This window comes from Vigna radiata, chromosome 2, assembly GCF_000741045.1.
Source record: "Vigna radiata var. radiata cultivar VC1973A chromosome 2, Vradiata_ver6, whole genome shotgun sequence".
In the NCBI taxonomy this organism is placed as follows: Eukaryota; Viridiplantae; Streptophyta; class Magnoliopsida; order Fabales; family Fabaceae; genus Vigna; species Vigna radiata.
Window position 1 is genome coordinate 8,389,891 of NC_028352.1, and position 26,748 is coordinate 8,416,638.

Consider the following 26,748-nt stretch of genomic DNA (forward strand, 5'->3'; position numbering starts at 1 on the left):
ACAACATAAGTACGAAAATTGTTTGTTACTATATAAATAGACAGATTTAACAAATCTTTTTTGTACCCTTAATATTTTTCAATGCTCATTTTTAACATGTTTAAAGTTCTTGTCCAAAAGATAGTTTTGTTAACAATATACAATTAGTTGGTTTTGAAAGATATAATGTTATAGATGAATATAGTGATGGCTAAATTAGTTTGATTTGAAGAAAGTGTAAGAAAATCCAAGAATGATGATGATTAGTTATATTTAGTTTTGGAAGGCTAACATTTTAGGGTAGATTGCTCACCCTTAATCATAGGGTAAATTGTTTATAAAAAGTCATATACTAATTTAATAGTAACTAGGAAAGAAAGAAAGTTGGTGGATCCCGAAACGTAAGTTGGTTGACCAAACGAAATTGAAGATATTGCAGCAATGATATGAGGAAAAAATTGTCGAAATTAATATGGGTACGTATCGAAAGGAAATTGTTGTTGTGTTGGAGAATTAGTATGATATTGTTGATTTGGTGTGAATGAAGGCAAAAGATTAGGAAGAGGAGATTGACGCGTTCGTTCTGGAAAATCACCGCCCCTGTTGGGCCGGCGCATGAGGCTCGTGAAAAGTGTAATCTGAGTCAAAGCTTGTAATGTAATCCGATGAAAGACTAAATATGGGTCCCTTCCTTCATTGCATTCTGTTTCTATCCTTATACACTCTTGACTTCGATACACATATGACATGATGCCTAGAGAGATTCACACCATCAAATTAAAATTAAGGATAGTAGTACAATTATACGTCTAGGTGTCAGTTACGTTTATTTGACACGAAGAAAATGTCATTAAATTTTTAAATTGTATAATTTGATTGGTTGAAAAAGTTTATCATTAAGATTCATGTATGTTACTTGAATGTTAAAAATAAAAAAACACGTAAATTAACCATCTCTCACTCTCTTCTTTTGTTTTGAACACTCATACACTCATGCATGATATTGCCAAAGAGGCATTGTATAGAGAAAGGTAGAATTTTTTTTGACCGTATTAGTGTAATTTTTTCACATAATTATAATTTTAAAAATTTTGAAAATATATGAGTAATTCTAGATTGTACGACAAAACTTTATTATAAAAAAGTGATATGATACAGTAAAATTGTGTCAACTTCATACATTTCTATGTAAAAGAAGAAATTTGTGAATCATTCACGATTTTTGCTCTGAAGTTATGCTAAAGTGACATGATTTTAGTATAACGTGATTTGAATTGAGATCATAGTTCAAAGATCATAGTTCAAATCACATTTAACTAAGTCGTGCTATTTTGATATGATTTAAGTTCAAATTAAAAAAATAAATTAAGTGTAACTAAAGTTATATCTGCCCCATACAACTCCTCTCTCATAAAAGGTGTATAGAGTCAACAAGTTGCGTCATGCACAACTTTTTTATAATAAAGTTGTGCTATATCACTATAACTTATATACATAAAATTTTCAAAAAGTTACCCATATTAGTAATATTATAAAAAAGTTACACTAACATGATAAAAAATTGAAAGGTGAACATAGTATACTACTCTTTGTGTATAGGCTACAAATGTCATTTAAATATAATTAAGATAGATAATACATAATTAGAAAGATTGTAAAGCTATATAATTAAGATAGATAATACAACTTTTAGTGGAAAGATAATAAATAATTAAATTTTTATTTGATTTTCCTAATCAAATTTATTGCAAAGACCAGGATTTGCATTTATTGTAGATATGGAGTGTGAGAAATTGTCCTTGTTTTGTTCAAATTGTAAAATGATAGGTCATTATCTATCTAATTGTAGATTGTTACAACAAGATGACAATATTTCTGGTGGAGAGAAAACAATTAGTGCAAAAATACAACATTATCGTCCTAAGGTGGTTGGTGCCTTGGATGGGAATAAGAGCTTTCTAAGTTCGATTTGCCTATGGAGCCTGTTATAGAGTCTATGCTAGAGTTCGTTATAGCTCTTGTGGTGGATCCTGTCATGGATGAATCTTTTATTGTTAGAATATAGATGTTTAACCTAGTGGTAGTGTGCTAGTAGATTCAAATTTCTTAGATATGCCTTCTTTGGAAGATATCATTCCCTTTGTTTACCGAGTTTATAACACTTAGATTCACCTTATTATAGTTATGAGGCAGTTCCTAATTTTTTGACGTTTAAGGAAGCCAATTTTGTAAAAGAATTGAAAACATTTTTTAAATAGACAGTATGCTTAATTAGAGTGAAGATTCTAATTATGAGGAGAATGATAAGCTAGACTACAAGGAAACCTGATCGAGATTGGTCAAAGAAAATTAAACTAAACCTACCAAAACATAAATTTCTAAAAAATACTAAGGAATTTTAAAGACATTTTGTGGAAATCTTTGGTGTTGCATTAGTTTACTTTTTTTCTTTCTATATATGTACTTAATTTTTAATAAGTGTTTTTATGTGTTTCTATCATGAATTTGATATGATTCTCATGTTTTTATGTTTCTTTTTTAATTTTTAATAAATTCATCATGTTATGGCAGTGATGCCTAACACGAACGTATTTGAAAAATATTATGCATAGTTAAATATTTGTAGTAAAAGTAATTTAAGCACTTTTTTTTTGTATTTTTGTCTTTTCTTTTAGTAATGAAATAATAGCATAGTAAAAGTAAATTATTTTCATTTACAAGAATATAATAAGAGTCATTTAACTTCTTTTTTATGAAAAGCAAACATAAATTTCGAATCATAAAAGTTCTACTTGTGAGAAAAAGTTCGTGAAGTAGAATTGCTTTAATATAAAGCACTTACATATATAGTATAGCAAGCAGGTAATGACGATGGTAGTTTGGTTTCTAAATACTGTTAATGTAAAGGGATTTACATATAATATAGTTTTGGAGATTATAATTGTAATTAAAAAAAGTTATTACACGTTTGATGCACGAACTATTTTGTCTAATAAAAAAAAAAGAGAGAAGTTATGCAAAATCTTCATTTCTCCAACTCAAATCATTAATGATCAACGCAACTTTTTATGACTTTTTTTTGGGTTATTTTAATCAGAAAAAGAGTGCAAATTTTGCCAAATTTGTGTATCTATATATTTTATTTAATCAGAAGGTATAGGTCGGTTTTACTTCTTGGATTCTAACATCACGGAAAGAAAGTGATCATCTTCATAATAATTTCTCAACCTAACTGGAACCACCTTTTGCTTAGTTTTGTTTCCTTAGTCATTCTAATTTCTTCAGAGGTTCTTAGACGCGTAAAACCATGTGTTTTTGGCTTCTATTTGCGTCTCAATGAAACTGCAGACATTGTAGAAGATGGAAAGTGCATAAATTTTGTTAGTTGTGTCAACGGAAGAAACTAAAAAAAAAAAAAAATAGTTTATTGCTTACGATTTGAATTAATTAAATTAAATTAAAAATGATAGATTTGTCATTATTATGTATAAAGAGTTTGGTCGGATTGTAGCTGTTTAAGCTGCATTTTATATTAGTCTTTCCTCACGTGACCCTTTTCTTCTTCCTTAGCATTACAACACTACCATTGTGTTCACACTCACCCACCATCAAAAGCTAAAGTAATCACCAAAAAGTTTCCTTTTTTCTAACTGCAATTAACATATGCAGATAATCAAACTTCTTGGCAATTTTGGTTTCGTAAGTTGTCTTAGATACCAAATATTTGGTTCTGTCACAAGTACATCAAGTCAAACTCAAACCAGACACAAATTAATCAAAGGTGGACCCAAATAGACCATGAACCTCGTGTATCTTGCATGTGTAAATACAAATATAAATTACATAAATCTTATTAATCAATTTAGATTAATATCATGTTGACTCTCTCTATCAGTTTTTCATGTTCATTATATAAATCGTGTTGTGTTGTGTCCGTGTGTTGTTTCATATGATAAGTGAAGGAGGTTTCGTACAATATGAAAGTGTCGACGTCAAGTTGATGTTACAGAAGGATTTATAAAAAATAGTACAGCTCAAATTTCTAACAACAAACTTGTATAGAAATAGAGAAAAGTGTGAATGGAATCACGAATACGTAAAAGCTTTGAAAAACTAGAGCATAAAATAGAGAAAAATGACACCGATGAATAAACAAAGAGCATATTTACTTGTTATATTCCCAAGTCAAATTTCTCAAGGGGGTGCGTGTATGCAATCCACCCTGAAGAAAATTCTAGTAAACTACTTCTACCAAAGATGGAATTAGAAGTATAGCATAGCATTAAGGCAGTACTAATAAAGCATTTAGCCAGTTAAGTAATGTGTCATCCATGACTGGAAGCGAGACCATGCGAGCTGAACTGCAGCTTCATCTTCGTCTGGCATTCCCATGCTCTTCCTCCTCTTGATTCCTTCAGGAGACCTGTTCATGAATGCATGTCCATTGTTAGGATATAAGTGTACCTCATGAGCAACTCCAGCTGCCTTCAGCTTCTCCTGCAAGGCCTTGGCTGCCTGAGACATTAAACAGTGTTCAAAAACTTTTTTTTATCAGCTAAACAATGTTCAAACATGATATTACTAGTGAAGAATTTGGAAGCTCATAACATTAATAAGTGTTCAAAAACATTTCCAAACAAACTTTTTCTAGTCAGAATGTCTAATGATGAGGAGATATAAGATTGACTTTGTGGTGAAAGTGAAAGGGAGAAGGTACAATTTCAAAAGTATAAAACCTAACAGTTAAGGGATTGGTCATTAGCTTTTATCAAAGCAGGTGAATTAAATTTATAGCATTTAACAGATTATGTGCATTGGCAGTACAGGAATGATATAGAAAGGTTGTGTTTCTTTTAAGAAGTAAAATTCTATGTTCACAAGGTGAGGAAATTCATGGCCAGTAGGCATTGGAGTTTTGCTTCAAGTGTTTCTCAACATTACTTAAAGGGTGCTGAATAATAAAAAGATGAAGAAACAGAGAGGAACAAAAACTGAAAAGAATAAAAAGGTAAGAATTAGTGTGAGATTTATCCCTTCTCTACTTCAATTTCTACCACCAGCACACGTTAGTGTGAGATCAATAGTCTCTATACTACCAAGTTTCACCAAGATATACTTCAATTTCTTGATAAGTGCACCATGTTTAACAATCCTTTTTGGAATCATTTAAAGCTTAATGTGATTTTATATGCTCTACCTCAGAAGCAACCATTGCTTCTGTAATAGAAAATTGAATTTTAGTGCACTTACATTACCCAAAAAGAAAAAAAGCAACTTTAAAATATTTTTTTCTACAGTATAAGCCAATCAATTACTGGGCTGTAGTGTAGATGTCTTTTCTTCCTATTTATCCTCTTGACCAGAAAGTATATAATGATTTTAAATTCTAATTTACAACCCTCCATCATTTAGTTTTCTAGCAAGTACAACATCTCTGTAAGATCAAGTGTCCCTCCCTTTGCATGCTAATCTCACAAGAAAGAACTAAATGTATGTTTTAAGGTGTGTTTAATTTCAGTTGGAACACTTTCGATTTTCATTGAACAATGTATGAAAATGTTTGACACTTTTTTTTTTTTCAGATCTGGTTAGAAACAAAATTCACCTCATACTCCAGTTGACTTACAATGAGTTACTTTGTTTTAACTCAAGTTGAGTTCAACTCAACTTAATTTCCTAATTGAAATCCAAACATACACTAAGAAATTAGGCACCTCCCTTAAAAAACGAAAAACAGCAATTATTTACTTGGCAAACAAGGCACCTTAACAAAGATCAGTAATGTGTTGCAAGTATGTTCTCATACCGTAACATCTGAAAAACCAACAAAATTATCCAGCTCTCCAAAATGAGCCTGAACAGGAGCCTTGGCTTGGGCAGGGTCTGCAAGCTCAGAAGAAGGAACTCCATAGAAAGCTACAGCAGCATCAACATTTGGAACCAAGACTGAGCTTGCAATAGCAAGTGCACCCCCCATACAAAATCCAGTAACACCAGCCTGTTGTAATTAAAGATAAATACACACGTTGTTCAACCAGTGAATTACCTCAAATTTAAGAAAAATCGTATTTCTCAATATAGAAAGTATTAAAAAAAGTATCTGGATTCAGTAAAATGTATCAGTTTTGGCATGCTGATTTATGAGACAGAGGAACTAAATTATCTGTTTCCGAAAAGAATTAATTCCCATGCTCCCTACCTACAAAAAATACCCAAGCTAATGAGCTCTTTTATTTTCAAATTACATTAATAAGAATTCTGTGGACAAACTTACCATTTCATGACAGTATAAGACATAAAAGCACATCAAAATTATGTACTGTGAAATGTTATAAAAATGCCAGTAAAACAATTCCCACCTAGGTATCGTGATCATGATGCAAAACTTTTCCAAATACAAAATAAAAGGAAGATGAATTGAAACTACCATAATTATTTGGCTGAGCCTATTTTGACTCACTAGATTAGAATTATAAAATACTTGCACCATAATAAGAACAAAATATTAAAACTTTGGAGCAAAAAATATTAGAAGCAGTATATACATCATAAATGGGCCAGATAATATATGACTTAATAGCACAAGGCTTGATGAATTTTAAAACCACCAGGTCTTGGTATTTCTACTTTTCATGCTGAACGACTATCTTTTGAAAAATGAATATGGTGTGTTTGTAAACAATGACTTGTAATGGTAAAAAAAATGATTTCATAGGTAAGTTTTTCCATTAATTCATGCATCAAAATGCAATTAAGTCCAAACCCTCCCTTAAGTCTTGATTAAGTTGTCCAATTATTTTATTGTATAAGAGGGGTTTGATGAATAAACTTGTACAACACAACTCTTACACCAAAGTAACTGATAAAGTATAATGAATTGTATTTGCTTATTCAATCATGCCTAATGCAGAGTCCCAAACCCTCAAGTGAACACACCGAATATGAAGCAAAGGCTGATTTATGTCTTAATGGGTTGATAAAACATTAAAACCCTCTGCAATCACAGAATGGTGATAAAAATAAAAACAGAATCATTGTTCTGACACAGGTCAACACATTAAGAATTTGGTGGCGTAGTTAAGAGGGTGCTTTAAATAAATAAATATTTATCTTGACAACACAAGAATAGGTAGAAACCTTGGCTGAACCATTTGCCTTAAGCCAGTTAACTGAAGCATGAATATCTTTCACAGCGCCTTGCCAATCAAGACCATTCATCAAATGTTGTGCTTCTGCAACATCCAGACCAACCTTTCCTCTGTATAGACTGGGAAAAATAGGGAAAGAAAACCCTCAAAAAAATCTGAATACAGCATATGCTACTACACAATACACAATACACTGAGACAGAAGATAAAGAAATTTTAGGTGGCAACAGTTATCTTACTCTGGAATAAGAGCTTTGAATCCCTGACCGAGTTGAGAAATCATCACAGCATGGTTTTTAATTTCGAAATCCACACCCCACCATTCCTGAAGCACAACAATTCCAGGAGCGTTGTTTTTGCCAACAACATATGCATCAAATGCCTAATCATTAAAAACAGAAATTAAATAGCAAAAAGTTAGCAATAAGGTTCCACTACAGGTAGCACATAGAAATCGGCATAAAAAAAACTTCAGTTCAACAACATCACTGAAAATGATATCTTATTAATCTTGTCTAAATCACAACCAAGCTTTCAAAAATGGTCCGCAACCACGATTTCAGCTATGTATATTTTCCACAATTTCCTGCAGCGACGAAAAAACCACGACCACAATCGCAATTTAAAACCTTGATACAACTTTATGCTGCAAAGTGAAAACCACATTTCGGCTGAAATGCACACAAATTTCCATCCGTAGTCCAGAATCAATATTTGCAGAGCATGAAATAATCACTCTTAAGTTCCGACTCCAATTAACAGCTTCCAGAGTATAGTTACCCAACACATTTAGGCAAAAGAATTTCCAAGCTTTAACTTTTTCAGTGTGCTGGCTCAGCAATACCATCCGAGTTTAACTCAAAAACCCATTGCTCAATCCCCACCCCCCCAAAAAAAAGTCAGAAAGATTCTATTTTGCAGATGAAAGAAAGTGGAAAATTAAAATTATGAACAAAATGCGGCAAAAAAAGCAACCCCATGACCCAAAAACTTGATATAGAAGAAATGGATTTGAAAAGGGGTTGTGGTGACTCACAGTGTCATCATCTCTTTGAATGCGGATTTTGTTGAAAGGAGCTGAGTCAGCGATAGAGCGGAGTGAGAAGCGACATGCAAAGAGTGAAACGGTCCGAAGCGGAGCGGCGGTGAAGAATTTGGGAGCTACACGCAACATTCCCTCGCTTGGCTTCTGTATGAAACTATGAAGAACAAATCTCTCTAAATTAATAATGGAGAGTGATACTGTAACAAATGGTGAAGATTCTCTCACACCTTAGCTTTCTCGCTTGAATTCATCCCTGTTCATCGTACTTTTTTTGTTAAAACGATTTTAGTTTTTACAAAAATTTAATTGTTTGTTTTGCATTTTAGTTTTTTTCATAGACCAATTTTTGTCCAACATCTTTATATAATCGAATTTCTATCTAATAGGAGATACTATAGTATTTTCAATTATAACAGTGTTAAATTTTGTGTAAGTGTTATTATAATGCTAATTAAAATGAGTGATGGGTGTATATATCATAACTCAAAAACATATCTTTAACTAGATTTTTCCATTCAGTTGAAGGATAATGTATACTTTATTTAGACTTCATCACAAATGTTGCACTTTTTTCTCCAAGAATACGAATCCACTTATATTTGAATGAAATAAATGATAATCAATTGAGAAGATAAACCCTAGTTCAGTATATTTCAATAAAACATAATCATAACAGGTTATATTTCACTTCTCCATAACAACCTACGATTGAAGGTTGTCTTAAACCAATGATTTTGAGTTAGCAGATAACCTTCATGTGAAATTTAGATCTTTAGCCTTTGTAATCTCGTTTGTCTGTGTTTTTCAGGACAAGTATTCTTATAATTAACAACACATGATGGACCATCCATCTTGTGTTAGAGTCGTGTACTAATAATTTATGTAATCTCTTGGTCAAAAAATTTCACTTGTTTCTTCTCTTTCATGCGTAGGAGAGGCTAATTAAAACTACGAAAGTGCCTTTAGGTAACTGGAAAATCAATGCAAATAAATTAACAATAAAACCCTCAAAGAATTTACCATAATGCCATAAAATAAAAACAAAAAACTGGAGAATAAAAGTCACTATAAGTTAGTGTGATGTGTCATAATTTATTGTGTCTTAGTTATTTGATAAATGATCAATTAGTAAATTATAGGAGTATAGAAAAATTGTTAAAGATAGATTTTTCTTAATTTATTTGTTATTTGTTATAGATAAGGCTTATAAGAACAGACTTTTTTCTTATCAGTTTGGTTAAAATCAATGGCGAACCAAAACTTTCTCCCCCTCTATGAAAAGAACTGGTACAAGCACAATTACAAAAGGGTAACAGAGAGCTTGCTTTTGATCCTCCTCTTATTGCTGCTAGGTTACCGAGTTATCTCTGTCAAAAACTACTCTTTCCCTTGGTTTGTTGCCCTTTTATGTGAGTCATGGTTCACCATCTCTTGGTTTTTCACTCTCACCACTCAGTGGAGTCCAACAGTAATCAAAACCTACCCAGATCGTCTCTTGCAAAGGTAAACCCTTTACTCATTCATATATATATATAGCAAGCGCTTTCAGCTCACTTTGCCTTGCCAATTTCATTATCATCAACTGTTGCTATTATGGTCACTCAAATATTCATACACTGAGGATCATATGTTAGATTACCCTCGTTGATAAAGAGTATGGACTATTTGTTTTCTTACTAAAGTGATAGAATTACATCTTAGGACTATGATCAGGGAGAGAAGTACTAAGAATTGAAGATCAGTTGGAAATATCCCATTAGTAAAAGATGAAGAAAGATCCAAACTTCTTCTTGTAAGGTTTTGAAGCCAAAAAATCTTAAATTTATGAATTTTTTATGTCAAAAGTCTTTATATCTCATTATGGTAAACACGGTGCAAGTAAGAGTTATCCCTAAGTGTGAAAATACTAGATGTGCTGGAAGATGTTATTTTTTTTGACTAATTGTACATAAAAAATTAAGGAACTTTTAGTGTATATACTACTGCATTCATTGTAATTGGATTATGCATATGAATTTTGTGAGCAGTGTGGAGGAGGTTCCAGCAGTGGATATGTTTGTGACAACAGCAGACCCTGTGCTTGAACCACCTATTATCACAGTGAACACTGTGTTGTCTCTGTTAGCACTTGATTATCCACCTCACAAGCTTGCTTGTTATGTCTCTGACGATGGTTGTTCACCCCTAACCTTCTACGCTCTTCAAGAAGCCTCCAAATTTGCAAAGTTTTGGGTACCATTCTGTAAGAAGTATGATGTGCAAGTTAGAGCTCCCTTCAGATACTTTTCTGCCAAACCACAAGTCTCAACAGTCAACAACACAACAGAATTCAAACAAGAATGGTTACATATGAAAGTAAGTTCTCTTGTAAATTCTAAGAAAAACATAAACAAAATTTTATTCCTGAACACACCAGGATTCAAACAAGAATGGTTACAGATGAAAGTAAGTTTTCTTTTAAATACTAAGAAAAACACAAACAGAACTTGATTAATGAAGTGTGTAGATTTATTGTCTTTAAGAATTTATCTTGAGTGTAGTGTACAAATCCCTTAAAATATAATAGAATTCTTGTTGTTATCACTATATTGCGTGTGTGTGCTTTTTAGGTCATGTATGTGTCTAATATTCATAAGTGTTTTAAAAATCATGCTAAGGTATCATATAATCAATTCTTCTCTCATACATGTGATTTCATTAGGTGTGGTAAAGCATACACCACCCTTAAAGAGATATGTTGAAACTTTCTTTAAATTAAAATTCTTATACCACATAGAATTTTAATTACAAAGTTTAACTTCTCAATAATGTGGTCGCTCACACTTTCACGCACATCATAAAAATAGACATAATTAATTTAAAATCAATTTAGTGTTATCAAAACTAACAAAATACTTTATTTTACCCATATGAACCTTATTAATTAGATCTCTAATTACAAATGTTAGATTATGTCATCACTTGTTTGTTTATAAGTGACTTAAGTCTCATTTTCCTCGATGTTTCTAAAACTATGTTTCTTCCTAGGAGTTTTGTGAGAGAATATGCTAGATTTTGTCACGAATTCACATAATTAATGGAAATAGTTTCATTATTTAGTAGTTGTTTCACTAAATTATGTCTCAATTGTATATGTTTGTTTTTTCTATTATAATTCTTATTTTTAGTTATAGTTATTCTTGATTGACAATCACAATGTATTGACATGGATGTGGTTGGTTTCATTCCTAGTAAAATATTTGCTAAGAAGTTTTTCAACCACTCAACCTCATTACCAGTCATTTCAAGAGCAACAAACAAATATTTCATTGTTGATCTTATAATTACACCACCCCCAAATGTCAATACATAACAACTAATGAATTTTGTCTTATGTGAATCAAATATCCACTTAGTATCATTGTACCCTTTTAGTATCGTGAAAAATTCGTTATATTTTATGACATAATTTATTGAACTCCTTAAATTTAATGTTAATACTGACAAAAACATGAATAAAATTTGATTTTTAGTATAAATTTTTTGTCTTTAAGAATTTATTCTTGAGCAACTTTTCTAATACAATAAGATGAATTTTTCAAGATATTCAAAATCTAATAAGATAAACTCTTTTAAAAAATGAATATATCCATGATAATAGAAGAATAAGAAAATAGAAGAGAAAATCAAAGTAATGTGAGAAAAAGAGAGAAAAAAATGTGAGTTGAGTAATTTTAGAGAAAACATTAAACACTAATAGGTGGAGGAATGGTTTATGATGAGTCAAAACTCTCAAAGTGTGTGAATGAAAAGTTCAACCACAACTCAACCTTCACAACCAGCGGAAGTAAAAAGAAAAACTAGCAAGTGTTGAACCAAGGTTTTCGACGAAACGTGAATGACTTGGTCGTGCTAGTTCACATATTTTACTTTCGTTTTTATATATAAAAATCTTATGTTTCAAGTTTTACACGAAAAATATTTACAGGTTAATATCTGTGAAAATTCTAATAGTATTTAAGGTTTTCTTTTTTATAATAATTGGAATAAAATATGATTTTTGGACTTTTAATTTAAATTTTTATCCTGAAAATTTAACATACAAAAATAGATTTTAATGTTTGTATGAAAGATAATTCATCAATTTAACATTTTCGTAAGCAATATTACATTAATAAGAAATTAACTTTGCATCAATAGAACTAGATTATACATATAAACCTATAAAGGTACATAAACAGAAACATATTGAAGTCTCATTCATATAATAGTATGAAATTTGTCTCTTTTTTTCTTCTTTATTAAAAGATTAAAAAATTTACAGGACAAAATAATGAATATATCTAAATATATAGTTTAATAGATGGTGTAAAATAATTTCATTATCAATCATTTAAAACTATAGTAGCTATGTCTTTTAAAATAATTTTTATAAAAAAATAAAATATTATTTTAAATGACAATTTTGACATTAATTTGATTTTTTTTTTTGAGTCCATCAATTATTTACTATATATGAGTATGACTTCACTCAATAACTCTATATATTATTTTTTTTATGAAACAACTGTTAAATTAAAAAAAAAATACTGAATAGAAAAGTTTACAAATCTTCATAATATTTAAAATAATTCTTATAAATCGACATACTTATTTAAGATATAAACAAATATTAACTGTCGATATTAATATTTTCTAAAGTTTACCATGCATTTTCACTGAAAATTTAATAAAAAAAATTAAACTAAATAATCAAATTTAATATAGTGTGATTAAATAAGGTTATTCTTAGGATAATTCCACCTTCATCTTCATTAATGTAAATTTTTCTAACTAGATACTAATTACTGAATTCCCAAACTCAAATCATGAACTCATGTGTGCTTAGCCTCTAGATTTTACTCCACAGGATAATCTTCAAAATGGCTTTTGTTTCGTTGTATATATATGTTTGCAGGATATGTATGATAATCTTAACCATAAAATAGAATTAGTCGAGCTCCAAAAGTCAAATCCATGTCATGGAGAATTTGACATTTTCTCAAACACTGAGAGGACAAACCATCCAACTATAATTCAGGTATGTAACTTCAATATATAGTATTCCATTATGTTTTAAGTTTTATTTCTGTTTTTTGTTTATGATATATCAAAAGAAACAAAAATATATAGTAGAGATATATTCCTTGTTTATATTATAAAAGGAAAAAGAAAAATATATAGTAGAGGTATTTGATTCAAGGTTTAATAGGTTCGAGGTCCCTATATTTGGAGGTTTGTTTCAATTGGGTCTTCCAATTTTTGAAGTGATTAATTAGGTCCCTAATTTTGTCAATTTGAATCACTAAAAGTCTTTCTGTTAAATGCAGTTAACACCGTGAAGTTTTTGAACATGTGGCACGCTGACGCTTCCAGGTAGCATCATTTCAAGTGCATAGATGGATTATAAAAGGGTGAAATCCCTAAATTAAAAGGGTGTATTTGAAGGTGAAATCCCTAAATTAAAAGGGATTTCACCCTTTTATAATCCATCTATGCACTTGAAACGGTGCCACCTGTAAGCGTCAGCGTGCCACATGTTCAAAAACTTCACGGCATTAACTGCATTTAACGGAAAGAATTTTATTGATTCAAATTGACAAAATTTGGGACCTAATTGATTACTTTCAAAATTGGAGGATCCAATTGAAACAAACCTTCAAATATAGGACCTCCGAAACTATTAAACCTTATTCAACTATGAGAATCTATGGCCGTTTATTTAAGAAATTGCTTACTGTTTTAATTTTGTTTTTGAAATTCATACATGAAATGTACAGAAAACAGTTGTTTACTATTTCTGTTATATGGTTTTTATCAAACCATCTTTATAGGAATAAGAAAATACATTTTAACAAAACATTACACACAATATTCTGAATTTGTAAGGTTATATGCGAGAACAAGGAATGTCTTGCAGATGGATTGCCGCATTTGATATACATATCTAGAGAGAAAAAGCCAAAACAGTCACATCATTTCAAAGCTGGTGCAATGAATGTGTTGGTGAGAACCTTTTTTCTCAACGATATCAAAATTAAAAATCTTATTAACTTAAATAAGGATAATTAATTAATAATATAATATAAAAAAGAAAATATATAGATATATTTAATTAAAAATAAGACGAATTTATAATATATAAAATATATAATCTCTCTTGTAAATCTTTATAAAAGATTATTTTGCTTTTTGTAATTGAAGTTCCCCATTATATTTCAGACAAGAGTCTCTGGGTTGATGACGAATGCTCCATTTATCTTGAACGTGGACTGTGACATGATTGTAAACAATCCAAAGGTTGTTCTGCATGCCTTGTGCATTTTGCTTGATTCCAAAGGAGAAAAAGAAGTTGCATTTGCTCAATTTCCTCAACAGTTCTATGCTACATTGAAGGACGATCCTTTCGGAAATCAGATGGCAATTCTTATTAAGGTGATTCTAATTAAATACTAATCTTTATATTAAACCTTTTTAGCACTAACTTATTAGCTTTGAAAGTCAATTAATTGCTTCTGAAAAAAATCAAAACATGCAGTACTTGACTGCTGGAATAGCTGGGTTACAAGGACCTTTCTACAGTGGAACAAACTGCTTCCATAGAAGAAAAGTTATTTATGGCCTTTATCCAGATAGCATGGAAAAGGGTATTTTTTATTTTATTTTAATTTTTTGAATAAATAGTTTTAATATATGGTCAGTTAACTTAATTTAATTTATATGTTTGAACCTTCCTGCTAATTTTTCAGGAAACAGTTTATCAGAGAATGAATTAGAACAAAAGTTTGGAGATTCAAAGGAGATTATGAAAACATCTGCTCATGCTTTGGAGGGAAAGACATATTTTCCCAATCATACTAATATTTCTATAGCAATTGACATTGCTGCACAAGTTGCAAGTTGTGGATATGAACAAGGCACTGGCTGGGGCAAACAGGTAAATCAACTTTCTTAGAGGGCTTTTTTAAAATTAGTTTTTTCAACATATTTAAGTCAAATTCTCACGTGTTTGTTTTTGGTATTTTTCTAAAAGATCTCTTACCAAAGTATTTTATGTTATATAAACTCATTTTTATCTATTATTTTATCTGATATAGGACATTATTTGTATTTAACAATTTGTCCTGAAAATCAATATGCTTTATTTTATGCAAATTTTAGGTGGGTTGGATATATGGATCAATAACAGAAGATAAACTCCTTGGACTGACCATACATGAAAAGGGTTGGAGATCGGAATTGTGTACACCAAACCCAATTGCCTTCACGGGCTTTGCTCCAGGAGGTGGCCCAATAGCAATGGCCCAACAAAAGAGATGGGCCATAGGATTGCTTGAGATCTTCTTTAGCAAGCACTGTCCTATTTTTGGCACCATTTTCCATAAACTTACTTTGAGGCAATGCTTAGCATATATGTGGATTATCAACTACTGGGGCTTAAAGCCACTCTTTGAACTATGCTATGCATCTCTTCTTTCATATTGCATCATCACCAATTCCAATTTCTTACCCATGGTGAGCTTTCTCAAAATAATGTTAATACAACTTTTAAAGATTATGTGACTTTGTAGTGTAGAACAAAAATTTACTCATAGAGATGCCAATATGGAATATGAGGTGTACAGGTCAACCAGATTTTTAGTCTATTAGTTTCCAATATTGTTTGTATTTTTTTTAATATTTAATAAATGTTGATTTTGTATTTTGCTTAATGCAGGACCAAGGAATATGTATTTCCATTGCATTTTTCATAATTTACAAGATATATACTATATCAGAATATTTATCAGCAGGACTGTCATACAGAGCATGGTGGAACAATCAAAGGATGTCGAGAATAACACGCATGAATGCTGGTTTTTGTGCATTTGTCTGCATCCTACTGAAGTTGTTAAGAATATCTGACACAGTATTTGACGTAACAAAGAAAGATGTACCTCTTTCAGATGATGTTAGAGATGATAAGGATGCTGGTAGGTTCACCTTTGATGAGTCCCTAATTTTCTTGCCAGGCACTACCATGTTGTTGCTGCAATTGACGATGATGTTTATCAAGGTATTGGGATTGCAACCACTAATGCCAACAACAACACATGATGGAAATGGAGTGGGTGAGATTTTTTGTAGTATTTATTTGATAATTTGCCTTTGGCCATTTTTTAGAGGATTATTTGAGAAAGGGAAGTATAGAATTCCCTTGTCCTTGATATGCAAATCAATTATCTTAACATGGTGTTTTATACACTTATGTAAAAGAACCATGGATGATTAATGGGCCTGGAGACTAAAACTCATGATTGTTAATTAATATAATCTTATATTTATCAAAATGGAATAGCAGTTGTTGTATTGTACTCTTTTATTTTAGGAAGTATTTCAGTATCCTAAAACAAACAAAACATATACAATACATGACCTGAAGTATTTAAAAAAAAAATACATGGTAAATATACACAAAAACATATATAAAGAAAAATCGGATTTCGAGATTTAATAGGGTGAACTTCAAATTTCAAGAACATCTCATAATTGTTTTGAGAAATTCGGATTTCGGCATCCAATAATTTTGTTAAGCTTTATTTATATAATTTATCATTTTTATTATTGATTTGAATTGGTTTTATATACATTGTCACAATAATAATAATAATAATAATAATAATAATAATAATAATAATAATAATAATAATAATAATGAAATCTGAGCATTTTTTAAATGTATCATGACTTTCGAAATTTTCATTTCAATATTCATTAAATTTTAATGATTTAATAAGTCTTTCAAGTTATAAAAAAATTTAATTGACTTGATATTATTAGTTTTTGAATCTTTATACAAAAATCTTTGACATAGCTTTTGAAAATTTTAATTCAATATTTATTAAATTTTAAAGGCTTTCGAATCGATTATAAAGGCTTACACATGGTTTTTGAAATTTTTAATTTAATATTTATGAAATTTTAATGATTTATTCAGTCATTCAAATCATAAAAATTTTTAATTGATTTTTTAAATGATTTATTAAGTTTTATTTTTTTTTACATCATAAAAAAAATAAGATCGTAAAAAATATTACTTAAAAAATATATCATCCTTCTCTATTTGAGCATGAATGATCCTTAGAGTATCAGAATAGATTTATACCATTTCAAAGCTCCATACATTTATACAACACAACCACCTAATCATCCTTAAGCACTTCCAAGATTTTCACCCTGAGTCATGGAATTCAGTTCATTAATCATACTTTCACTTTAAAATTTAACTTAAGACATAAACAACTATATACCATAATACATGATCATTCAATATCATAAATATTTCTACATCATTTTAATAATCAAGTCATAACTCAAGGTTATCATAAAACAGGGATAAAAAGAATAAAAACAGGTTCTGGACAAGTCTCTTAGCGCATCAGACTCGTTGTGCGAATAACAGAAACAGTGGGTATTACTCACTCACATTTGCTCAGTGCACCAAGTTTGTGCGCTCAGCTAAAGCACATTCGCTCAGTGCACCAAGCCTGTGCGTTCAACGAAACTGAAAATTTTGTTACACAGTATTAGACCTTAATCCCTCGCATAGCACCTCAAATCACTATGTGAGAGCCCCAAATAGTGGCTTAAACTCCCCAAACACCCGCAAAGCATCCTCATTCATTATTTGAATTAATTTAGCATTTTCTCATACCAGCACCAGTTGCAAAGCGACTCAGATTCGCTATATGAATTATCAAACAGGGAACAACACTACCCAGTCACTTGCACAGCGCACCAAGTCGCTATGCGAATGACCAAACAAAGAGCACCCCTCTGGGAGGACTCGCTGTGCAAAAACTTCATAATCTGCAAAACTATGCAACTCACACACTCCTTACCATTTCTAACTACTTTTCCTAACTTCTAACACCTCTAATTCATGTTTTATACTTTGTTAGACTTATGTAACTAACTCTAACCCTTCCTACTACAAATCTAAAGTGATCATGAATCAAATTTTAACCTAAAACACTAAATTCATCAACCTAAAGACCCAATTTCAATTCTACCACTTGGAACATGATTTTAATCACTTTGACACTTTTAATAAGTCACAATAGACTTGCTAACATTGCCCCAATAGCCCAAATACACTTGAGACCTCAATTACTCAAAATCACCACCTCACTTCCTCTAAAAATTACCTAAAACACTATAATTCACTTAACTCCCTACCTAGCAACTGGTATGACAGATGTTACATCATCAACAAAATCTCAATTTCAATAATGCATCCTGTCCAATTCAAGCCACAATTAGCAATTCACATATTCATACTTTGATAATTCAAGAAGTACATGATTTATTATACAAAATTACTAAAATTCAACTCAAACAGCACCATAATGCAAAACACAATTCATACATACGTTATTCTACAAATTCGCACAGAACCCTAGCTCCTCTTACCTCTGACTCAGCTCCATACAACTCACGCAACCCCGACCGACGAGCTTGCACCTGAAAGAAAACTCGGAAAACCCTACAAAACACCGATTGACGATCAAGAGCAGCTCTTAGAGCTAGAATCGAACAGAGGGTTGGAGAGGAACCATAAAATGCACATGCAATCGGAAAGACTACATCGTACAGATTTAAGAACGTGCAGAGAAGTGGAAGAAACTACTTACCAGCTAAAATAAAAAATGCAATCGGTCAGTTGTGTAGCCCTCTACACCGTGGACATCTGCGCACTTCCTGATCGTCAATCCAACAACTCAATGAGAAGGAAAACTAGAAAGAAGATAAAGAAGGAGTAGGGAACAAAGGTTATAGAGAGATGACAAGTTTAAGGTAATGAAACGAGCTTTTAGAAAGTTTTATATGTTACAAGTTGTTCTTAAGTAAAATGCTTGTTTATTATCTTAACACTTGTATCTACTCTTATTACTCCATTATGTAGGTCCTTACGGTGTTCACTTGGGGGAGAGAAATTGGAGGAGAGTGAGTGGATGAATTTGAGGGGATTTGAGGGTGAATTAAGTGTTGTTTGTTTGAGTGGATTTAGAGATAAATGAAAGTAGATTTGGAAGTAAAGTTTATGAAAATTAGTATAAGTTTTGATTAATGTGACAAATAAAAAATTTTGTTTAATTAATAGAAATTGAAGATGACTAGTAGTAAAAGTAGTATAAAATTATAATTATTAATATTATATATAATTGTAATTATTATACAAAGAAAGAAAAATAAAAATTAATTATTATTATTATTATTATTATTATTATAATTATTATTATTATTATTATAAAAAAGAACAAAATGGATAATTGAAGACAAATACTTACAAATCTTTTATCAGCGAAGATGAATTTAAGAATCCAATTTTCAAACCATCATTCTTATTTTTTTTTGCAAATGCCTAAAAACGAACCAAATAATTCCACTAATCCATCCTTGCCAACAAACCATTAGTCATTCCATGAGTCATTTGCAGTGGGGAGACAGATAATTGAAAAGATCACCCAAACGATGTGGATTAAATCAATATAATTGAACCACAAGATTGAACTATACATTAAACAATGATATGACATGCATTTATATTCCCTTGACATTTTGGAAAGTGAGACAGACCATGGAACAGAGAACCCACCTTAAATCAACATATCAATATATATTGACACACGTGATGGAACGATACATATTAAATAAAGACCTCACACAGATAAAAAAAATTAATACTTCTTTTATGAATGTACATGTAATCCACAGTTTCTTTCATTAAAAAAGTAAAAATATATAACGAATATTACCAAAGTTTTATTAATCTATACACAATCTGAATTTTATTACATTTTTATGGAAACAATTTTGTTTATTTCTAAGTTATACACAATACAAATATTTTATTGCATTTTCATTATTAAAACGTTTGTTTCTTTCATTATTGTCTAAATTATTTTGTTCTATTAAAAGGGGAAATTTCAATCAAAGTCAAAGAGATATTTTACAAAGAATTCAAGTAATTTCTTGAATCCTTCCAACATGTTCTCATAGTCACAATTTGTGGATCTATTGTATTATCTTTGTCATGCTATTAAGATTAAATCTAAATTAATACGTTCTCTCTTATTCTTCTTCCATCCTCTTAAATTTGAATTTTTATTTGAAAATTATCCATGTCTTTAATACTTGTTCTCATTTTTGTATCTTTTAGTTTTCCTCCTTATTATAACTTAGCAGTTTTGTTGTTGAATATTTTGTTGCAATTTTAATTCCTACCCTAAATTGATATAGCAACACATTTCCATAATATATTAGTTTTAAAAAACCTTTTTTTTTAAATATTTATATTTAATTAGTTTTAGTCCTATAAAAAATATGGATTAACAAAACATGAATTAAAATATAATATGTTAAAAAATTATTTTGAATAAAAATATAAATATTACATTTATACAAATAATAAATTTCATCTCAATTTAAAAATAAATAGTATTGTTTTATTTTGGAAAAATTTTAAACTAAATTGAATTAAATAAATATATATATAAAGATTAAATTAAAATCAACACAATGACACTACAATAATACAACATTACGAAGACAGTATCCTAACAAGTGACATCGATGATACCACATCTCACATCAATGATATGACATGTAACAACATAAATTTTTACATTTTTCTTTAATTTAAAAATTAATAAATACATAGATTATATGTATCATCTCGTTAATGTGATTAATAATTTTTTTTGAAAACCTAATTAAAACAATTTTTTAAAAATTAGAATATAATTTAAACTGTTTTAAAAGCGAAGATTAAGTAAACACGCTCCCCGTCAAAACAAGAATTATCCGGATAATTAAGTCTAAGAAAATAAATCAAACAATATCTCATATCTCAATTTGAGAATAATCACTTTTTTATGTTTAGTTCATGTTTCTTTCCTAAATAAAATAACTCAACTCAATCATTTAAATCAAATCTTTACGTTCAAAGGTCCTGTAGTTATCAATCATAGCTCAATAGACTACAACTTGGTGCAATCTAGACCACTTCAACATCTTCAACATATTAAACGACTTCAGTAGTACCAAAATATAGACATTCACGAAGCCTACGTCTGATGAGTCTCAAAACCTATATTTTAACAAAGATTTCAACATAAGTTTAGTTAACCCCATTTGAGTGAATTCTAGATAAAACAATGAAATTAATTTTAATTAATAGTTCTAGAAAGCTTCTAAATGTGATAAAATCGTACCCATAAAGGAGATTTTATACCTTTAGTATTAACCATATAGCAAGAAGACGACTATTATTGACAAGCTTCAGGATGTCTCAACTTCAAGATGAGAAGGCTATTTTAATAGGAAAGGATAATCGTACTGAGTGTAGTTTATTTAAAAACATTATAAAATATTTGATTGTTACTTTATTAGAAACATAAAAGTATTAGTCTTAACTTTAAAACGAAACGATTTGAGTATCATTTAACACGAATTCAGAAAAAAGCAAATCCAGTTTCTCCCTAAAGTAATGAAATAGCAAGTCATATCATTGAATGCCTTTTAAAGTATTTGTTATAAAGAGAAGTATGGATATCAAAAAAAAAAAAAAAATAAGAACCGTATAAAAATATTTTTAATATAAGAGTCTCGGTCTTAAATTTATAACTTACATTTTACAAAAAACAAAAATCATAGTTTTGGTGTAATGTGTGTTTTAAATTTAAGGCTCAAAAAAATCTTATCTAAGATGATGATTCTCAAGAAGAAAAACTCATTAGTTATATAATTAAATTAATTTTTTGAGTTTGTACAAAATTAAAATATTAATAAAATTATCAATTACGTAGTGTGATAAAATCTATTTAAAAAATAATAATGTCAAAGTCTTAATAAATTCTTACAGGTGAAATTCTCTTATATGTAATCCGTGATCAAACATAATATTGTTAAAACTATTTAAGCATTGTAGCGAAAGAGGGGTAATCTTTTTACACTAAAGTTAAAAAAATCACAACTTAAAAGATTAATATTTTAATTAACTTTTGTTACCTTTTTTAGTTTCAAACATCAATAGATTAGGTTTTGACTGAGTGTTAAAACATCCTCATTATAATATTAATATATTGATTCTCAAAAGTTGTTTTTCTTCTTGTCTGTAAAAAATATCAATTCTTTGTATATATAGTATAGACAAAAAAGTAACATCAACTTTTGGCACAAATATATTTAGGGCAACTTTTGCCTTGATTGAGAATTAAACGTTCCATCCATGAAAACTTGTATCTCGAATTACAGGTATTTACGAATATTATATCTACATCTTGATCAAACAAATCTAGCTGCAATTTGTGAGCCGTGTGGTTGAAAATGCTTTGGAAGACTGAGATGGGACCGTAATGCAGAGAAACACTGATCATCAGCGATCACCTTCACATGAAACTTTGATCTTTGCCTTCTCCTCTATCTTAGTGGTCCTCTCGAGTTTACGGTGTGTCTTTTAGTATGTAACAAACACATGGACGAGTATCTTGTGTTACAGAATAGTGCCCTAATAATTTACGTAATGTCATGGATCACAACACAACTTTTTCCTCTGACATGTATCTTTCTATGTTGTTCTACTGTTTCAGACGTATGTTCTATGGAAATCTTGGTTGACCTTAAGACCATGTTTATTTAGTTAAGCATCTCATTCTCCCATTTTCTCGATCGTATTATATTTGGGAGAAAATTTTGACAATATTAATTTCTTTTAAAGATTTTTAGTATTTTTTTTTTTTGGAACAAGAGAGAAGGTTATGTAATTTTTTCTATTAGTATAATTTTTTTTTTTGTCTATTATCGATATCTTTCGCATATTTACTTTAGTTGTATGTGTTTGTACATTTTTTCTATCTTGATGCTGGAGAATGATGTTAAAGCTTGTTTTTGGTTTGAGAGAGAGGTTCAATGGGAATAATTTCTCATTATAAAAAATGAGGTTGAAGGTAATTATGAGAAAGGATATTTGTTGTCTACTAACAATTGAGGAAAAGCCTTTGGAAATCAATCAAAGGTGGGAAAAAAATTAATGAAAACGTTATTGCAAATTTGTACTTAGCAATGATAATTGCAGTTTAATTAACAATACTGATGGAAACTTACACTTTGACGATGTTTTCGAAATTATTCTTAAAGAAGAATCCATGCAGAAAAACAAAGTAGACATGGTTGAAAGTTCGAAGCAAGCAGAGACTTTGGTGATGATGAGAGGTAGATCAACAAAATGTGGATTTAGTGAGAATCAAACTCATGATCCACATTTTAAAGTAAAAAGTGTCTCAAATGTTTCCATTATGGCAAGAGGGAACATGACAAGAAAGATTGTTGGCATTGGAAGAGTAAAGGAAAGAACAATGAAGCATCAACCACATAAAGTTGTGTTACAAGTACCTCAAAGGATATAAATATTCTAGTGAGCGAAGTAGTAATTAGTGCTAATGGTGGAAGACGCTTACATGATAGGTTGATAGTGGATTCAGGTGCAGCTTGGCACATGAATTCAAATCGAGATTAGTTTTACACTTGTAAACTTGTCTCAGGTAGATTTGTGTTCATGGGGAACGATCATGCCTTAGAGGTTGTTGGATTTGATATTGTTAAAATAAAAATGTATGACGATATTATTCACATTGTTCAAGGAGTATGACATGTGAAGGACTAAAGAAAAATATATTGTCATTGCACAATTAGATTTACCTTGAGTGTAAAATTCACATTAAAGGTGCAATCTTAAAGGCGATGAGAGGGATCTAGTAGTGATGAAAGGAGAAAAGATCATGACAAATTTATATGTGATTATGGGAGATACGTTGCAAGAAACAAATGCAACAATTGCATCGACAAGTCAAGAATAAACAATGATGTGGCATTGTTGACATAGACATATGTCAGAGCAAGGTTTGCAAATTCTTGCATCACATAATCTCCTACCTAAGCTCAAGGAGGTTGATTTATCTTTTTATGAGCGTGATAAGCAAGCAACATAGATTGAAGTTTGCTAGAAACACCACAAAAAACAAACACATATTAGACTTGGTTCATTTTGATATGAGGGAATCATTGGGATTATCCTTAGGAAGGGCAAAGTATTTTGTGCCAGATAATGATTACTCTAAAAGATTATAGGTGTACCTCATCAAAAGGAAGTCATATGTGTTACCAATATTTAAGTAATCCAAAACACAAATAAAGCTTGAAACTGAGAAAAAGTTAAGTACTTAGACGTTGCTAACAATGTGAAGGAGTATCACATGTGGGGTCCCACTACCCACAAGGTTATTGTTAGTAGAGATGCAATGATGCTCTAACCAAAAAAAAAAAAAATAAGAAAACTTGGTTTACAAGGAAAACAGATAATTGTACACTTTAAAGCAAACATGTAAGTGTTCGTATAAGAGAATTTGATTCCTTCGTTAGTATTTGTTTCAAAAGACAAAGTTCATACCATTGTACTTATTGCAATAGGTTTGGTAAGAATCATTTTATCATTTTGTTGTTATATGTGGATGACCTATTTGAGGTAGGCTCCAACAAATCTAGAATCTAGAAATTGAAGGACTTGAAACTGATAAACAAGATTTTAAGAATGTAGATTTACCAAGACAGTAAAAATAGAAAGATTTGGCTTTCTCAGAAATACTTGTTAAAAATATTACGATGCTTCAACATGCAAAATTGCAAGCGAATTTCTATCTCATTTCCTATCAATTGTATGTTATATTTCCTATCAATTGTATGTTATCCTAAGTATGAGTCCTAGCAGTAAAATAGAGATGATAAAAATGTTGCGAGTATTGTGTGCATCGGTTGTGGATAGTGTTATGAATGTTATGATGTGTATAAGATCAAATATTGTATAAACAGTAAAAGTGGTTGGTAAATTCATGACAAATCAGAATGGAAAGCACTTGAAAAATAAACAACATAAATAACAAAGTATGATACGAAGATTTGATTAATTTAATCAAAATTTTCGAAGTAAGAGACTGTAAAGGAAAGAAGTCTTACACATTGGTAGTAACTTCTATAGAAGCTTTGGTTGCCTCTTATATAAGAAGATCATGTTTCATTAGTCAAGCATCTCATTCTCCTCCTTTCTCTTGAATTATATTTGAGAGAAAATTACAATAAAAAATATTAGTTTTCTTCAAAGATTTTTAGTATTTGGTTTTTTCCTCAAAAAAGAGAAAAGGATATATAATTTATTTTATTAATATGAATATTCATTTTTACTTATTGTGGATATATTTTTTACCTTTACTTTAGTTGTGTTCGCTTTTGCAGTTTTTTCTTATATATAGTATATATATGTGCTAAAACCCATATAGCCAATGAAAAGTTACTGGAAAACGAGGTACAATATAAGTTAACAATAAACCATCCAATGATTGAGCTGGCTGATAATAACAACAAAGAAGCATCTAGGGCCTGCCGGTAAATGTTAAGCGTTAACCGTCAATTCTTGTCTGTTTAGCACATGACCAATTACAATTTTTTTACGACATTCATTTCTTTATAAATACACCTTCCTTCATTGTGAGCGTATTCACACACACTCAGAGCTCTTAACACCTTGGCTCATATCAATGGCCAACCAAAACTCTTTCCCCCTCTATGAGAAACACTGGCACAAGCACACTTATAAAAGGGTAACGGACAGCTTGCTCTTAGTCCTTCTCTTGTTGCAGCTTGGTTACCGCGTTATCTCTGTCAGCAACTACTCATTCCCTTGGTTTCTTGCTTTTGTCTGTGAATCATGGTTCACCATCTCTTGGTTTTTGACTCTCTCCACTCAGTGGAGTCCAGCAGTAATCAAAACCTACCCAGAACGTCTCTTACAAAGGTATCCTTTATATTATTCGTTCCATTTACTTACAATACCTAGCTAGCTACCTATCTGTTTCTTCAATGCCTTTCTAATTTAATTACCATCAACTGTTTTATTACTTTCTTTTATAAAGAAAAACCTTTAAATTATATCATCAACTGTTGCTATGTCTTTCCACGACCAACTTTTGCTATTACTGATAAAACATATTTCTGTTCTAACAATCAGTTAGCATTTATATATCTATATATATATATATATATATATGACAGCTATTGGTATAAGATGTTATATATAGGTGAATAAAAGCAATTTATACTTTCACAATTGTATGACATTTAGTTGTTACTATTACAGTATGTTTGTTAACTTTTGTTATATAATATTCTTAAGTAACTCACAGTGTAAGATTTCTTACACTCTAAACGTATTATATATATAATTCACTACTACTTTAACTCATCATATTTACATTAATAGTCTAAAGTAGTAGTAAGGACAACCAAAATATATGGTTTTCTCAAAATGTTTTTAAGGTATAGACTGCAATTTTTGTCGTTGGTTATGCATGCATGTGATATTAGTGAATTTTGTGAGCAGTGTGCAGGAGGTTCCAGCAGTGGATATGTTTGTGACAACAGCAGACCCTGTGCTTGAACCACCTATTATCACAGTGAACACTGTAT

General features: G+C 30.3%; 2 protein-coding genes across 3 annotated transcripts in view; one reads left to right on the plus strand and one right to left on the minus strand.

The window, feature by feature from the left end:
• Window positions 1-4,105: 4,105 nt before the first annotated feature.
• LOC106754472 (protein usf) lies at window positions 4,106-8,466 on the minus strand. 2 transcript variants are annotated; one of them, XM_022778550.1, is made up of 5 exons: window positions 8,164-8,466; window positions 7,367-7,452; window positions 7,117-7,246; window positions 5,786-5,977; window positions 4,106-4,494 (listed from the first exon to the last, which is right to left on the minus strand). In XM_022778550.1, exons 1-5 carry the CDS (start codon window positions 8,299-8,301, stop codon window positions 4,285-4,287), a joined length of 756 nt encoding a protein of 251 aa, XP_022634271.1. In that variant the 5' UTR covers window positions 8,302-8,466; the 3' UTR covers window positions 4,106-4,284. The 2 variants fall into 2 exon arrangements, with proteins under 2 accessions (XP_022634271.1, XP_014491978.1); XM_014636492.2 differs by having other exon boundaries at window positions 7,367-7,509; window positions 8,164-8,459.
• A 952-nt stretch (window positions 8,467-9,418) lies between these two features.
• Window positions 9,419-26,748, plus strand: part of LOC106779860 (cellulose synthase-like protein H1) — a 20,976-nt gene continuing 3,646 nt past the window's right edge. Inside the window, exons 1-9 of the mRNA XM_022778551.1 lie at window positions 9,419-9,675; window positions 10,200-10,527; window positions 13,109-13,231; window positions 14,080-14,196; window positions 14,413-14,625; window positions 14,729-14,837; window positions 14,940-15,127; window positions 15,352-15,705; window positions 15,908-16,297. Of these exons, the coding sequence (XP_022634272.1) occupies window positions 9,419-9,675; window positions 10,200-10,527; window positions 13,109-13,231; window positions 14,080-14,196; window positions 14,413-14,625; window positions 14,729-14,837; window positions 14,940-15,127; window positions 15,352-15,705; window positions 15,908-16,297 (2,079 nt within the window). The remainder of the gene's footprint in view (window positions 9,676-10,199; window positions 10,528-13,108; window positions 13,232-14,079; window positions 14,197-14,412; window positions 14,626-14,728; window positions 14,838-14,939; window positions 15,128-15,351; window positions 15,706-15,907; window positions 16,298-26,748) is intronic.